At 37.4% G+C, this 17,960-nt stretch overlaps 3 protein-coding genes across 3 annotated transcripts in view; 1 reads left to right on the top strand and 2 right to left on the bottom strand.

Annotated features, from left to right (window-relative positions):
- Nucleotides 1-278: 278 nt before the first annotated feature.
- Nucleotides 279-1,523, bottom strand: LOC109102627 (endonuclease domain-containing 1 protein-like). Its single transcript, XM_019116015.2, has 2 exons — nt 1,137-1,523; nt 279-1,012 (listed from the first exon to the last, which is right to left on the bottom strand). The coding sequence occupies exons 1-2, from the start codon at nt 1,455-1,457 to the stop codon at nt 479-481; spliced, it is 855 nt and encodes a 284-aa protein (XP_018971560.1). The 5' UTR covers nt 1,458-1,523; the 3' UTR covers nt 279-478.
- A 4,010-nt stretch (nt 1,524-5,533) lies between these two features.
- LOC109102626 (endonuclease domain-containing 1 protein-like) lies at nt 5,534-7,338 on the bottom strand. Its single transcript, XM_019116013.2, has 2 exons — nt 6,802-7,338; nt 5,534-6,278 (listed from the first exon to the last, which is right to left on the bottom strand). Exons 1-2 carry the CDS (start codon nt 7,129-7,131, stop codon nt 5,736-5,738), a joined length of 873 nt encoding a protein of 290 aa, XP_018971558.1. The 5' UTR covers nt 7,132-7,338; the 3' UTR covers nt 5,534-5,735.
- Nucleotides 7,339-10,395: 3,057 nt separating this feature from the next.
- The window catches only part of LOC109102633 (serine/threonine-protein phosphatase 6 regulatory ankyrin repeat subunit A-like), a 29,209-nt gene continuing 21,644 nt past the window's right edge, over nt 10,396-17,960 (top strand). The window contains exon 1 of the mRNA XM_042745319.1: nt 10,396-10,646. Within this exon, the coding sequence (XP_042601253.1) occupies nt 10,623-10,646 (24 nt within the window). The 5' untranslated portion in view covers nt 10,396-10,622. The remainder of the gene's footprint in view (nt 10,647-17,960) is intronic.

The following is a 17,960-nucleotide window of genomic DNA, read 5'->3' as shown; positions in this document are numbered from 1 at the left end:
CTACCATTTTAAACACTTTTGCATTTTTCAGTTAATTTAAATTGATCCTCAATTAATAAAAAAAAAAATAAATGTAGAAATATTAAGTGTTTACTGATTAATATGAGGTCAAAACCACATGCAATATTTGTAGTTGGAAGGGTTTAGTTGTTATAATTAAATTGTTCAAATCAGATTATGTTTATAGAGTTCATGCTTTATATAAAAACTTTTTTCTCACTAAGGCCTATGTGTAATCGTGCACACACATGCAGCAGGTCAGTGAAACGAGTCTCATGTGCCAATATTTGCAATTGCAAGCTTTATTAAAGAAAAAAGCATGTACACACTAATGAAAGAAGAATTTGCTCGATTTTTTCTTTTCTTTTTTCTCAGGATATGATGAAAGAAGAGCATTACAGATGAAATGCTGATGTAAAGCATTGTGTTCTCATTCTGCGCTGACTGAAGAAGGCTGTTCTCTGGTCGTATGTTAAAATTACATACAGTCTTTGTAAAACACTTTTACTTGTTTGCGCCATCTCTCATTTAAGAACGTTTGTAACTCCTGCAGGCTCTTAGGACGAGTTACTACATCTTCATCTATTTTGTTCTCGGCCCAGTCAGCTCTGGAGAGCATTGAGTTTCCTGAACTGTTAAAGCAGCAAAAAGCCATCCACTTGTGAGAGGGAATGTTCACTCTGTTATTCAGATTATTGTTGCCAGGCAGAGCTCCAGTCAACACGTAGGCCAAGATCTTGTTGTTGTTCTTCTGGTCACGACAGTATTTATCCATCATATCTTTAATGTCTTGTTCTTTGCGAATCCAAATGCCTGTCTCTAAGTTTCTCTTCTGTGGAATGCTGTTGGTTAGAGTGAACGTAGACTTGGCAGTGTCTCTATCAGCTGCATAACGGACTGGAAATAAGTGACCGGGGCTGACCTGTCGATCGTTGGCGTGTGGATTGGTGTAGTCTCCAGTGATCGCCTGATGGACGAATGGCTCACGGATCTCAGGCCCTACAGGTTCAAGCTAAAGAACAAATAATTGACAGAAACACAGTCAACAACAAGAATACATTCTGCTTTATATATAAGCTAGCAAATATATGAAGTGTTTCCATGCTACATTTTTGAGTCATTGTAAGAAACATCACCTTCGACTCGATCATCCAGGGAATCTTAGTTACTTCTTTGTATTCTTGTATTCTGGTGTATTTGTAAGCTGAGAAAAGAGGGATCTTCTGTGTTGTGTCGTAGAGGGTTGCATACTTTATACTGCTCTCATATTGTTGACAGATTAATTTATAATTACTGTGCTGTGCAGCTGAATCCTTCAGAATGCCAGGGATGTCCGGAGGCGTTTGATGGTAGAAAAGGTCACCGCATTTACTGAATTTGTCTACAAGTTCAGATGTGATGCATGAAAAACCCAGAACCAGCAGCAGCACAGAGACTCTCGCGATAAACAGCCTCATCTTCCCTTCAGACGAGAATGTAGTTTCATGTGTCTCTGTTTGGACTTAAATGCCTCTTTCTAACACAGAGAGATTGTTTTGCAGCAGGAAGGTTAACCATCATCCACACCCACAGTTTCACAACTCGAAATTTTGTAAACTCAAGTCTCACTTTCTGAGAAACCGAGTCAGCAAACATAATTTGAGTGTTAAGTTTTCTTTCACACCTGACCTGTGAAGTGGCCAAAATAAAAACTAGTGCTTTTCATGGTTATTATCATTAACTTAAACTATTAAAAACATTTTGTTCATTTAAAAAATAAACCTGAAATACAGCAGTCAACATTTGTAAAGGTTAAAAAAAGTTCATCATAATTACATTTTGGTTTTAGGTTTTAGGACAACTTTGATGAAAGGTTTTGATCCACTTCAAATGTTGACTAGTGTAAATATACATACAGTAATATTTTTTTAATGTTTTAGAAAAAACATCTATTCTGCTCATCAAGGCTGCATCAAAAATACTGTAAAAACACTACAATTGTGCAATATTATTACAATTGAAAATAGCTGTTTTCTATGTGAATATATTGTAAAATGTAATTTACTGCCGTGATCAAAGCTGAATTTTCAGCATCATTACTCCAGACCTTCAGAAATCATTCTAACATGCTGATTAATGAATGCAACCTTAATGCGCAGAAGAGACTATATTAAATACATTTAAAAATCTTTAGGTTTCCAAACTTTTGGCAAGTACTGTATGTATATTATTTCAGGTTTATTTCACTTAATGAAATGTTTCTTTTTTGTTTTTTTGTGTTTTTGGTAATGTCCAAACTTTTGACAAGTACTGTATTACAGAGCTGTGAAAAAGTATTTGCCCCCTTCCTATAAAAAATATATATATATAGTTTTTGCATTTTTGTCACACCTAAATGATTCAGATCATCAAACAAATTGTAATATTACACAAAGATAAGCCGAGTAAATACAAAATGCCGTTTTTAAATAATGATTTCATTTATTAAGGGAAAAAAGCTGTCCAAACCTGCCTGGCCCTACGTGAAAAAGTAATTGCCCCCTAAATCTAATAACTTGTTGTGTTTGTGATAACTGGCAATGAGTCTTTCACATCGCTGTGGAGGAGTTTTGGCACACTCTTCTTTGCAGAATTGTTTTAATTCAGCCACATTGGAGGGTTTTCGAGCATGAATGGACTGTTTAAGGTCATGCCACAGCATCTCAATCGGATTTAAGTCCGGACTTTGACATGTAGATTTTGTACATGCAGAATATGACAAAGTTCAACACTCTTCAGATATAACAAAAATGAAACAAAAATGTGTCATTTTTGCTTATTAGTATGGTTGAATTGGATCATCGAATGTCAGTAGCAGAGACGTTGGTGGTTAGTAAAATGGGATTAAATACATAAATGATATTTATATTAATTTATACTAATTATTGCAGGTTTGTATAATATTCTTAAGTTGTCATTTGACTGTTTTTATTCATTTTGAGGAACACTGAATCTGTTTTTGTGCAGTGAGATAAATAAATGCATGTTCATATTTAGTCTAGAACTAAAGTAACATCATGTTCACAGCACACTTACTCGATTTTTCTCAACATGGCAACACGAGAGCTGTCAGTCAAGACATGGGAAACAATGTTTATATATATTTTTTTTTCGTATAGCGCTTTTTACAATACAAATCATTGCAAAGCAACTTTACAGAAAATTATGTTTCTACAATATTTAGGAGTAGCTTATCAGTGGTGACTGTCAGTTTATGTGTATACAGCAGAAATGTTCGGAAAAATCAATTAAAGACTTAAACAGACGGTGAACACTATTAACAGCAATTATGCAATCAAACTTATAGCAAAATGTGGTAGTTCTGTATGTTGTCTCTGGGTTAGCATCATCTGAGGTCCTCTGAGGGGTTGGCATCATCTCTTCTCAGGTGTTTCTGGATCCAGACTGGAGCTTGTGTAAATCCTAGTTACCACGGGATGTAAATCCCGTGGCAAAGCAGAGAAACAAATAGAGACACAATTAGCGTAGCTGCTGTTCCAGCCAAGTAAAATTAATTAGTTTAACCCAAGCTAAAGACTAATAATAATGCGCATTTGATCAGATATAACCGCAGTCCAAAATTATGAAATGCATTATTTGAATGCTTGGCCAAAGAGGTGTGTTTTTAATCTAGATTTAAACAGAGGAAGTGTGTCTGAACTGTGAATGTTATCAGGAAGGCTGTTCCAGAGTTTGGGAGCCAAATGTGAAAAAGCTCTACCTCCTTTAGTGGACTTTGCTATCCTAGGTACTATCAAAAGTCCAGCGTTTTGTGACCTTAGGGGAGCGTGATGGGTTGTAGCGTGGTAGAAGACTAGTTAGGTACGCAGGAGCTAAGCCATTAAGGGCCTTATAAGTAAGTAATAATATTTTGTAACTGATACGGAAATTAATAGGTAGCCAGTGCAGAGACTGTAGTATTGGGGTAATATGATCATATTTTCTTGACCTGGTAAGGACTCTAGCCGCTGCATTTTGGACTACCTGTAGCTTGTTTATTGAGGATGCAGGACAACCACCTAGCAGTGCATTACAATAGACCAGTCTACAGGTCATGAATGCATGAAGTAGCTTTTCTGCATCAGAAACAGGTAACATCTTTCGTAGCTTGGCAATGTTTCTAAGATGGAAGAATGCTGTTTTTGTAACATGGGAAATATGATTTTCAAAAGACAAGTTACTGTCGAATATAACACCCAGATTTTTGACAGTAGAGGAAGTAACAGTACATCCGTCTAGTTGCAAATTGTAATCTATGAGATTCTGTTTAATGTTTTTTGGTCCAATAATAATATCTCTGTCTTATCTGAATTTAATAGGAGAAAATTATTGGTCATCCAATCTTTTAGATTTTTAACACACTCTGTTAGCTTAGATAATTTAGAAGTTTCATCTGGTCTCGTTTAGATATATAGTTGAGTATCATCAGCATAACAGTGGAAACTAATCCTGTATTTTCTAATAATATTACTAAGGGGCAACATGTATATTGAAAATAATAGAGGACCTAGGACAGATCCTTGTGGATCCCTATGGCATATTTTGCTGGTGATAAATGAGATGATTCCCCATTTAAATAAACAAAGCGGTAGCGATTGGACAGGTAGGATCTAAACCATCTTAAAGCCTGCCCTTGGATACCTGTATAGTTTTGTAATCTATCTATGAGTATGTTGTGATCTATGGTGTCGAACGCAGCACTAAGATCAAGCAAAACTAGCAATGAGATGCAGCCTTGGTCTGACGCAAGAAGCAAGTCATTTGAAAAATAGATATTTCCTTATAAATTAGTAAGTAATGCGTTACTTTACTAGTTACATAATCTGATTACGTAACTTGCATTAATTGTAATGCGTTACCCCCAACACTGGTTGGTATGATGTACTTTTTATGAAATATTGTGTTGGTTTTACATCAGATGTAACAGGACACACACCTTCCAAAAAGTTCAGCTTTTGTCTCATCAGTCCACAGAATATTTGCCCAAAATTCTTTGGGATAATCAAAATGTTTTTGGCAAACGTGAGATGAGCCTTTGTGTTCTTTTTGTTCAGCAGTGGCTTTCGCCTTGGAACTATTGCCTTTTATTATTTCTAAAATATCAAACTTTTTGATTGAAATTAACCCTATACAGTACTTTTTGATCACCTGATTCTGAAACATTATTTCAACATACTGTAGCCATTATGCTGTTATTCAATTTTATAATTTTTTATATATTGTACTTTAGTCTTTGGTATTGCAATTAAACTTGTTTATGGAAATTAAAAACTGCTCTCTACTAAAGATTTAAGATCATTTTAGTGGTGTTTGAGATGTATTATACTTGTGTAGGTGGATCCTGGAATGGAGAAATTTGGGAACCCCAGATTTAGACAGTGAGATGATTCTGATGAACATTTTCATAGCTTTATTAGAAAGAAAGATAAACATTTACATTGTGCTCCTGTAGCTCAAGTGGTAGAGCATTGCGTTACAAAGCGCAAGGTTGGGGGTTCGATTCCCCGGGAACACATGATAGATAAAAAATTGATAGGCTGAATGCACTGTAAGTCGCTTTGGATAAAAGTGTCTGCTAAATGCATAAATTTAATTTAATTTACAGACAGCCCATTTATAACAGCAAGTAAAAAAAAGAGTTAGGATCGTTAGGATTCTGGAAAAGCTAAAGAGACCACTTATCAAACATCAGAAATGGTCATTCAAGGATTTTTAGCCTAGTGGATGCTTTTAGGGACATCTCTACAGTTGTTCCTAAACAGCTGCACATTTTCCACCCACTTTTCACTCAGAAATTGCTGTAATTTCTCCAGGCTCATTCTACTGATCCCGCTATCATCCCTTTCCTTTTTGTTTAGGGCCCAGTAAGCTTGAGAGACCCACAATCTTTCTCCACTGTTATAGCAGCAGAATGCCATCCACATGCTAGAGGGAATGTTCACTCTATCGTTTAGTTTGTTTTTACCAGGTATAGCTCCGGTCAGCACATGGGCTAAAACTTTCTTATTATTGTCAATGCATTGTGTATTCATGGTATCTCCACTCTCAATTTCCATGCTTCTCCAACCGCCGGCATTAAAGGCCCCATACTGTGGCACAATGTTGGTGAGTGTGAATGTAGATTCGGCGGTGAATACATCAGCTGCGTGACTGCTGGGAAACAAGTGACCACGATTCATTCCAAAGTTGTTTGCGAAGTAGTCTTCATTGATGGCCTGATTTTTGTATGGAACAGTCATGTCACCAACATGAGGATCGAGCTGCAGATATTTACAAGAAAGAGAAAGAGTTATTAAACACTAAGAGATGAATAATTGACTCCCCATAAAGTCATTACAAACCTGTTTGTTCAAGTAAAATGTAAAATTAGAAGAATCTTAATGGAGTTCTTTTTCCATATAGCAACCTATCAATATGTCAAACTCCATAAAAATCATCCGAGTAGTCTTCTGACGTTATCACAAAACTTTTTTTTTCAGAGTTATTCACTGAAATTCAGCAGTTAAGCAGGCATTTACTAACAGATTAAATGTTGCAAAAAACCTACATAATTCAAAATTTGTGTATGTGGGTTTGGAACAATGTAAGTTGAATAAATAATGACGTTTCATTTTTGGGTGAAATTAAAAACTACCTTTAAAAGTTGTTAGACTAGAAGTAAAAGCAGCACTGAATGGCAGACGAATAAACTTTGACATAAAATGTATACAGAACATATCATTAGAAGAAAAGAGGTGAAGAGTGCAGAAAAATGAGGCATCATAAAACAAGCTAAATCATCACCTGCGGCTCGATCTTCCATAGATCGCCTGGTCTGTCGAAATTTCCTCTTCCAGTGTATTTGTAAGCTGAGAAAACAGGAATCCTGCTTGATGTGTCGTAGAGAGTTGCAAACATATATCTTTGATTATTATCTTGGGAATTATATTTTTGACAGATTTTTTTGTAATGAGCATGATCAGACTTTGGAATCAGGATGCCAGGAATCACCGGAGGCTGTCCTCGCAAGAAAAACTCACTACATTTATCGAATGTTTCTAGAACTTCAGACATGCCGAATGGACAGCTCAGCGCCAGCAGCACTGCGAGGACGCTCGCGATACACAGCCGCATGTTCACTCAGAACTAAATAACAAAAATGGCCGTAGGAAATTAACTGCAAAAGAAAAAGTTATCCAAAAAGTCTCGCAGATCAAATGGCTTCTCCTCCTGCGCGCTTAAATAGCAGCTGAGATGGTGATGTTTTCACTGTTGTACACACATCCAATCCTGTGAACCCACAAACCTAAAAAATAGAGCTTGAATGTTAGTTGATGTTCACACATCTGTTTCACAACAACCCTGCCTTGCAACATATTTATACCACATCTATGTGTTTTACAACTGTTTTCATATATTGTGCAATTTTTGTGAAGATAATCTTAAACTGTTCAGTAAAAAGTTTTTGCCTATAGTTATAACTACATTACAGGTATGGAATACTGCAGTACATCATTGTGAGAATCTCAGTGTGTTATGCCCACCAGACTATACAAATAAAATGGGGCAATCATTTTTAAGTCCCTTATGGTGCATACTGACGACTTTTTAAACGTTTTAAGGCCTTTAATACTGTGTTATATTTCAGTTTATTTATCATATTACTGCACCATCTCACTATTATGTTCTGTGTTTAAACTTAAAACTTATATTTACATATAATGCAAGTAAGAGTCTTGTTATGATCTGCAAAACAAAAGAGGATAAATGTCTTTGTCTTCAGAACCCAAATGAAGATATTTTTGGATGAAATCTGAGAGCTTTTCTGAACCTCCATTAACAACAATGCAACTGAAATGTTCCCAGGACCAGAAACATAGTAAGGACATCTGTAAAATAGTCTGGGTACATTTCAGTTACATTGTTGTCTATGGAGAGTCAGAAAGCTCTCGGATTTCATCAAAAAATATCTTAATTTGTGTTCCGAAGATGAACAAAGGACTTACAGGTTTGGAATGACATGGGAGTGACTAATTAATGACCGAATCATCATTTTAGGGTGAACTATCTCTTTAAATTAAATTGCCTGATATTGATCGTAATGTATTTGAGATGAAATATCTGCCTTTTCATTCCTGAGCAGCCGACAGATGATGAGGATATTTAAATTACATTGTATGTTGTGTGTAGATAGGGTGAAGATGTCTGAGCATATTGCACACCACTGTATACTGCACTCTTGTGATCAAACTATAAGACAGCCAGCTTACAGAGACTTCTAGTTTTTTACAATGATGCAATGAGAATTTTACTTTTTTCTTTATAGTGCAAGTGATATGTTTGTGCATTTGGTGTCTGTATGTAACATATGCATATATTCAGCTCCTGAATGTTAAATTTATTTAGATTATCTAAACAGATCAAATAATTATGTTTTATCTAATAATGAGCTCAACATAAGAGTCGGATCTGATGTACACTGTATTTTTTCCAGACTAAGAGTCTGTAATATAGTTTGATATATGTTTGTGTGTGTGTGTAATTTATTTTAATTAACCAATTTTTTATTTTAATTTGAAAATTTTCATGCATTTCAATTAGTTTTTTGATGACCTCAAGGTGGCGCTAGACCACGCATTAATGAACGTGATTATTAGTAGATGCAGCTGTTTGCATTATTATGGGAAGGAACTTTTGAGACAAATGTCAGGTTGTGAGAAGCTTCCTCACATCTAAAGGTCAGGTTTATTCAGTGACACTCCGGCTATTTTTACATGCAGTTTCCTTTTCTTATGACAAGCACAGATGCCCTCGATGAGAAATGACCATCTGTCTAATTACTGCAGTCTGAAGCACTGCTGACCCATGAATGACTCACATAACCAGGAATTTCCCCACGCATGCCAGTCTATTTGAGTGTATGTTGTTAGTAATTTTATCAGAATATTTTCAAGACTGCATGGATGATCACCAATTAAGATTTTTTTTTTTAATGTATTTAATTTGTATTTTAGTTTATTACGTAAAATTTTAATATACGTAGTTTATTCGATTACAATCTAATTTTTTTTTCAATTCATTTTCATTATTTATTTTACTAAAATAACTCCTTTTTATTTGTATTTTTACCTTTAAGACAAGGTAAATGAGCATTACATTCAGCTGGTGTCAATGTAAGTTTAGTAAGTTTTATTTTATTTTATTTTTGGGGGGGGGGATAAAGTGGCGAGATTAATTTTTTTAAGTGTTACGCTTTTCAGTGAACATCGATGACTTCACCCCCGCATCACACTCAGTGATGGCATTGTTGTGGAAGTCAGGCCATAAATATTTTCAGATTGTCCACACACTGGATTTACTTCCAGTGTCACATGGTTTTGACTTCCACGATAATGAGCGGGAGTGCTAGAATCTTTGACAAGCTGTCACAAAATAACATAGATATTCAGAATAATGTCCCATTTGAGTTGAATGTGAATCAAACTTAAATAGTTTATTACCATGACTTCGTCCTTTGCATATTTAGATTTAGCTGATCAAGCAGGTAACCCACTTGTCATTTGTTCTTGTAGCTTAAATGTGACTCTGGACCACAAAAATATAAGGTGAGCGTGATTTCACCAAGTACAACATGTTCCTGGATCAGCATCCTTGTTGATCCTGGAACAACATTCCAATCAACCAATCAGAATAGAGATATAACTTTTCAGGAAATATGTGTTTTAGGCTTACAGTCAGGGTTAGGTGCTTCTACACTCTTGTTAATCAGCTATCATTTCCCTCTGATTTTAGGAATAAATCATTGGTAGGGTTAGGTTTAGGGGTAGGAATTAGGTTAATTCTATATTTTTGGACATTAATGTTGATCCAGGATCACCAAAAGATGTTGATCTTCAAAATAAAAATCACAGCGACCAAAATATAAGTAGCACGGGTAAATTTTTCTTTTATGCTAAAAATCATTAGGATATTAAGATCATATTTCAGGAAGATATTTTGTAAATTTCCTACCATAAATATATCAAAACTTAATTTTTGATTAGTAATATGCATTGCTAAGAACCTCAGTTGGACAACTTTAAGGTCGATTTTCTCAATATTTAGATTTTTTTTTTTTTTACCTTTAATTATGACTGGTTTTGTTGTCCAGGGTCACAAGTATGTAAAATATAAAAGTTGTTAAAAATTAATAAATATTAGTATATTTCTTTTTTTGCATTGTTATATGGACATCGAAGATCATTAATATTCTACCAATGATAATAATAAAATAAATGTAAAAAAAGTAACAATTTAATTTAAATTAAGTCATAATGAAGTAAGCATTTTTTATTTTTTTGGCATATTTTCGAATAATAATTCATCCGTATTTTAGCGCCCTCTACAGATCGTGTCGCTGTAACTGCAGAGTGGAGACGCTAAAACTGAAAGGTCGCGTGGCTTTGTGCCGCTTTGTTTGTCTATTTCAGGAAGAGTAGAGGAAACTCGAGCCCAGCACACACTGACATGTAAGGCAGAGCTTTAACCCCCGACTGCCTGAGCTGTGTCGGGCTCTTTCAGGCTTTTAAAACCCCAGTCCGGTTTGATTTCCGCATGAGTTCTCGCGCCGGAGGAGAAAGAAGAGGATGGTGCTGCGGCTCAGAGAGCAGGTCTGTGATCAGTTACCTGCGCTCACCTGACATACACATCACCTGAAACACACAGACACACACACACACACACACACCTCACCTGACACACACATCACCTGAAACACACACACACACACACACCTCACCGGACACACACCTCACCTGACACACACATCACCTGAAACACACACACACACACACACACACCTCACCGTACACACACACCTCACCGGACATACACCTCACTTGACACACACCTCACCTGACACACACATCACCTGAAACACACATCACCTGAAACTCACACACCTCACCGGACACACACATCACCTGAGACACACATCACCTGAAACTCACACACATCACCTGAGACACACATCACCTGAAACTCACACACACCTCACCGGACACACACCTCACTTGAAACACACACATACCTCACCGTACACACACATCACCTGAAACACACACACACACACCTCACCGGACACACACCTCACCTGACACACACATCACCTGAAACACACACACACCTCACCGGACACACACATCACCTGAAACACACACACACACACCTCAGCTGACACACACATCACCTGAAAAACACACACACACCTCACCGGACACACACCTCACCGTACACACACCTCACCTGAAACACACACACACACACATATTCATATTTACACACACACACACACACACACACACACACACACACACACACACCTCACCGGACACACACCTCACCTGACACACACATCACCTGAAACACACACACACACACACACACACACACACACACACACCTCACCGGACACACACCTCACCTGACACACACATCACCTGAACACACACACATCACCTGAAACACACACACACCTCACCTGTGCTCAGATCTCACTGCTGTGTTTTAAGTTTGTTGTTTGTTCAGGGTCATTCGGTCTTTAATAACGTTCTCAAAACGCACAAAAACGTTATGTATCATGAACGTTCTTTTTCTGAAAGTTTCAGTTGGACGTTTTTGAAATATTACTTTTAGAACATTCTGAGAATATTCAAATGTACCGTTCCCATAATGTTTGTAAAATGAAAAGGGAATGATAGGTTCGCATAACTAATATATATAAACCATTTTAAAAAACTGGATGTTTTGAACATTCAGAAAACATTCGGAAATAACGTTTTCATAACTTAATGGGAACGTTAGGTTGTTGCATAAATGCATTGTTGCATTAATTCTGCCTTTTAAAGGGTTTATTTATTTATTTATTTATTTTCTTATAAGGATACTAGCATAAGAATTTGTGTTTGTAAATGTTTATATCATGACTATTTACATTACATTTACATTTAGTTATTTAGCAGATGCTTTTATCCAAAGCGATTTACAAATGAGGACTTCTTAAAATGTTTAATGGTCCTCGATTTTTTTTCTTTTCTTTTTTTTATGTTTTGCTTTTCATTGAAATGACCTTTCCATGCATTTTAGAGGGAAAGGTATAAAAGGTAACTTTTAATATTTGGCATTTTAAAGCCAAGTTGTTCTGCATCTTTAGCTGTGATTGACAGATTCTGTGACGTTATTGTCATTAAATAATCACTGCTTTGTAAAACATGGGCAATTTATGACTGACAGATAGGAAGTTTAACGGCAGTCTGCTTATTTAATGCTTCATCCCTCGTGTGATGCAACTAAACCTGCATTCATAAAACACTTTCCATTTTCTGTGATTGAGGCTGTTAGTTTCTGTTGAGAGGAGAAGATAGAGAGCAAACAAAAGCATTCATGTGAAACCATTAGAAGTCTAGCTTTTATTAAAAAATGAATGACGTGATTGATTTGTGAGATTCTGGAGCTGTGTATGAATAACATGAGGCTGATGTTAGACGTGTGTGGTCTGTGGAGACAGGAAGTGGCTTTCAGATGTAGCAGCCGCAGTCTTTGTTTGAATGCTGGTTGAAAAGAGGACAAAGAAAGAATGAGGACTGAAGAATGACATGGGCTTGAACTTAACTGGATTACATTGGTCTGGTTGGTTTGCAGTGCCCAAAACCACTATAAAAGCATCAAAACAGATCAGCTAGACCATCATAAACCAGCACCGCACAACAAACTAAGCAGTGTTTGTTCCCAGCAGAAAACAAAGACTGATGATCATGAATTTACACCAGAGATGAATCCTCTTCTCGTGTGTTGTGTTTCTCGTCCTCTAGAGGGAGTCTGACTTCATCAAATCCTTTTTAGACTCATTCATGAGAGTTTTACACAAGATCCTGCATGTGGATTCACTTTTCAAGTCTTCTCAGTAGACAATTTAACACTGGTTAATATAATACAGGTTACAAACAATCCACTGCAAACTCCTTTCTGATGAAAAGCACAATTTTCATGAAGAATAATGTAACAATTTCTAGCATGAACTCAGTGATAAATTTGTCATGTGTTGTTTTTCTTTTTTTGGCATCACACACACACACACACACACACACACACACACACATATAATTTTGTTATATTTAATATATGTGTATCACATTTAATTCATATATTTAATATAACCAAAACACATTATGACAAAAAATTATAATTCACATATATGGTCATAATTTGATATTTTCTGGTTATATTTAAGATATTATTTGCATATTTCATTACATATTTTTTGCTATGTAAAATATATTTTGCATATTTGATATATTTGGTTATATTTAATATATGTTTGTCATTTGATATGTTTTGATTCTGTTTAATATGTTTTTGTCATTTGATATTTTGGTTATTTAATATATTTCTGTCATATTTAATATATATTTGCTATTTAAGATATATTTTGTCATTTTATATATTTTTGTTTAAATCTGTATTTTGTTATATTTAATATAGTTTTGATTATGATTATATATAATATATTTTAGTAATAATTAATATATTTTATGTTATTTTTTGTCATATTTGATGTTTTTGGTTATATTTAGAATATATTTTTTTTACATTTGGTATGGTTTTGGTTATTTAGTATAGATTTTTGTCATATTTGATAGGCCTATATTTTGAGTTGTTTTTAAGGAGGTCAGTGAATTAAATTTTTCTGATGCTAGAAAACATTAGGCATTATTTTCTCAATTTCAATCAGTAAACTCTGTTTATGCCAGATAGTGAAAAGTCTACTGTGCATTAAATTGATATGCTGCTTGATTTTTCTTGAATTGGGTTAAATTCTGCACTGGACCTTTTATATGAAGGTTATTTTTTCACACTAGACTGATGATATCATCAGCTGTCTGCATCAGACAAAGCTACTGTAATGATGTTTCTGGGCTTCTGCTGTATCTGGCAGGCAGTTTGTGATGGCATGTTTTCATTGGTCACATTATTGAATAGAAGAGCATGTTATTGGCTGCAGCGGTGCAGGGGGCGGAGCTTAGAGGAGTGTTCCGTGCTGCAGGGTGTTTACAGACACAGAAACCTCCTTCACTTCTGATACTGTTTGATACAATACACTAAACCCTCAGAGACACTCTCATGCTGTGACACTACTCAGTGCACATGGTTCATGTCTTAAAATAGTTCTATTTTGGGTAAATACCTTAGTGAATAAATGTAGCAGTTTAAATTCAAACATTAAGTTGTATATATACTCTACTGTTCAAAAGTTTTTTTTTTTTAAAAAACGTCTGTTTACAAAGGTTGCATTACAGTACAACTTCAATACAGTGAAACTGGTCATTTTACCAATTTTTACAGTCTGTAACAGATTCAGAAGTTCACTTTAATATTGAAGCAACTTTTATGCTGATTTTACTGTCAAATATCATTTGAAACTTTGAGAAAATCATTTTGTTGGAATTTTGTTGCCAGGAGCATCAATCTTGTCGTAACATGCTCAGAAGTGCCAGTCAGATATTCTGGATATTTCATAAGTTTAAATAATTTGTTTCTACTTTGTCTGAAGAAAACTGTCTATGAAAAGTCACTGCCATGGTGTTGCTATGCATTTGCTAACGTTCAGTCCTGCAGGATTTGTTTTAGAAATGTAGTCTGATATTTTTCTGAGCTATAAATAGTGGCTTCTTTGTGTTTTTTTGTTGACAATCTAGTTCTGTCATCAGAAATCACATCTCATTAATAATTCTGTGGCTGTTGAAGTGCTGATCTGTGTGTGTGTGTGTGTGTGTGTGTGTGTGTGTGTGTGTGTGTGTGTGTGTGTGTGTGTGTGTCAGGCCGTCAGCAGTTTGTTGTGGTGAGTTGGAGCGAGAGGAGGAGGAAGAGATGATGAAGGGGAACCAATGAGAATGAGTCACGGATCAGACATTATCTAATAGAGACTGGAGACAAACACACTCACACTCACCCACTCACATTTATTGGTGTTTCTAAATCAGGGAGTATTAGAGACTTCAGTGTGAATGTCAGTGAAACATGTACAGGTCACATTTCAAACACCACTCAAAAAATAAAATTAAATAAAGCAAAATGCAGATTTAATTATTAAATAAAAAACAAAACAAAAAAATCCATCAAGAAAGTTAAATCTAAATCTATTTTAGGACAATTAAGCTAAAATAGAAGAATGGACGCATTCTTCAGGCAGCAACATGCAGAGACACGGCAACTAAACTCTAAAAATTCACCGCGTTTTGTTATAATAGTGTTCTCATTATAATGTTATGTGTATATGACAGTCCCAGTCCTAGTTATTAATATTCTGCATTGTTGTTTGTCCTGCATGCTGAAAAGATAATTACCGTAGTCCTACAATGAAGCGCTTTACTGCAGCGCAACTCAACCAAATGCATAATGATAAATAATATATATATGAACCGGCTGAAATGTTTTGAAATCACTTGTACCCTACCTGATCGAAAAAAATTCGGTCTTTCACTCTACCTGTGTCAGTTTGAGTCTTGTTAAAGTTTTAAATCCCTGCCCCCAAGATGCTCCTGTCGGTCACAGATTATGGAAAGTGAAACTTAAATATTTAGGGGTTTAATTTAGGGGTTGGATTTATTCACGCAGTTAAATATTTAGCCTATTATTTTTTTTTTACAACATTATCATTATAGGCTGTATATTAACTTATTGGGAGAAAACTGGTAGTTCCCTTTCTGTCGTTCAGTCTGACGTTATATCGAGTGTATGACACTAGGGGTCACACAACTGGGACCGATGCATATGAGACCTCTTCAGCACTAGCTTTGTACCTGAGTCCCGAGATGGGCATGGCGTCGCGGCTTAAGCCATGTGAACATCACACCATTGTGTCGCCGTACCTTCAGTCCTTGGGAGGACATTTCTTTTCTATGGGCAGGAGTGATGTTTGTTGATGTGTGTTTAGACATTGTTGTTACAACAGATGCTTCCAAGTCAGGCTGGGGCGCTGTGTGCAACGGGCATGCAGCATCAGGGGTCTGGACAGGCCCTCTACTGCATTGGCATATCAATTGCCTGGAGTTGTTGACAGTGCTTTTAGCCTTGAGGAGGTTTTGACCCTTGACCCAAGGCAAGCATGTGTTGGTCTGGAAGGACAACACAGCGACAGTTGCATTCATCAACCACCAGGGTGGTGTTCGCTTCCATCGCAAGTCACAACTCACCCGCCATCTCTTACTTTGGAGCTAGCACAGACTCAGGTCTCTGCATGCCACTCATATCCCGGGCGACCTCAATTGTGTAGCGGATCTCCTCTCACAACAGGTCTCGCTCGGGAGTGAGTGGAGGCTTCACCCCCAAACATTTCAGCTGAATTGAAGTCGGTTCGGCCAGGCACAGGTGGACCTGTTTGCTTCGTCGGAATCAACCCATTGTCAGTTGTGGTACTCCCTGACCGAGGCTCCCCTCGGCACAGATGCACTGGCTCACAGCTGGCCCAGGGGCCTACTCAAGTATGCATTTCCCCCATTGAGCCTCATTGCACAGACAGTGTGCAAAGTCAGGGAAGATGGAGAACAGCTCCTGCCTGTGGCGCCTTATTGGCCCAACAGGACCTTGTTCTCGGAGCTCGTGCTCATGGCACCAGTTCCTGCCAGGCAAATTCCCCTGAGGTAGGACCTCCTTACTCAGGGGAAGGGCACAATTTGGCATCCACGACCGGATCTCTGGAACCTTCATGTTTGGTCCCTGGACATGACCAGGAGGAACTTGGAGACCTTTCACAAGCAGTGGTGAATACCATTACTCAGGCCAGAGCCCCCTCGACAAGGCGGCTGTAGGACCTGAAGTGGTGCGTTTTCGTGAATTGGTGTTCTTCCCAGGGGAAGGTCCCTCAAAGATGTGGCATCAGATCTGTGCTCTCCTTCCTCCAAGGAGGCCTGGACAGGCTCCTGTCTGTTTCTACACTTAAGGTGTACGTGGCCATGATTGCGGCAAACCACAACACCGTGGAAGCAGATCGGTGGGGAAGCATGATCTGGTTATTAGGTTCCTCAGAGTCTGAAACCTCTGAGGCCACATCTCATGCTCTCTTGGGATCTCACTGTTGTCTTGCAGGCCTTACACAGAGATCAGTTGAGTTCAGTGCCCTTTCTATGAAGACGGCCCTCCTGACAGGGCTCACTTCTGTCAAGAGGGTGGGGGATCAAGGTAGCCCAGAGTCCTACCTTGCTCACTGGGAGTGAGGGCTCACTCTACTAGGGGCATTGCTGCATCAGCAGCCCTGGAGAACGGGGCCTCACTAGCAGATATCTGTAGAGCTGCAAGTTGTGCTACACCTAATACATTTGTTAGATTTTACATTCTGTGAATGGAACCAGTTTCCTCTAGAGTTCTGAACATCAGTTCTTTGACTCGGCAGACTGGCAGGGTCTAGAGCATGCTATCAGCTCCACCCAGGGTAATTATGTGCTTATTCAGTCCAGCTCAGGTTCCTTTCATGAACTCTGGACTACCCTTCCATCACATAAGCATTTTTTCTTAGCAAAGTTTGACGGAGGAACTTGCTATTAGAACTCATTACGAGGTAGGTTCCCTCGAGTGAACTCTTGTATTGGTTTAGTGCTCCACATGTAGTGGTTCCTCTTGAGGCCCCATGTGTGTATTCTCCACTGTAGCCACTAAAAGGTTAGCCGCTTGCTAACGGTAGCCTGTTGCATTACAGTACATGAAAGTTCACTTACTACATACACAAAGTAAGGAGAGATGTCTGATAGGACGATGGCGAATGATTTGCAGATCCTGAGCACCACTGACAAACATTTAATATTGTCCAATCTGTGGTAAGTACTGCCGCTCCATAGTATAGAGTCCATGTGATCACGAAAGTGAAAGTAAAATAAGAGCGTGCAATCCAAAGTGGTTTCAATATTGGCTCCCAGATGCCCGTAGTTTATGTA

Source organism: Cyprinus carpio, chromosome B19, assembly GCF_018340385.1.
Source record: "Cyprinus carpio isolate SPL01 chromosome B19, ASM1834038v1, whole genome shotgun sequence".
Classification (NCBI taxonomy): domain Eukaryota; kingdom Metazoa; phylum Chordata; class Actinopteri; order Cypriniformes; family Cyprinidae; genus Cyprinus; species Cyprinus carpio.
Note: the sequence above shows the minus strand (reverse complement) of the source record. Positions and strands in the feature narration are given on the sequence as shown.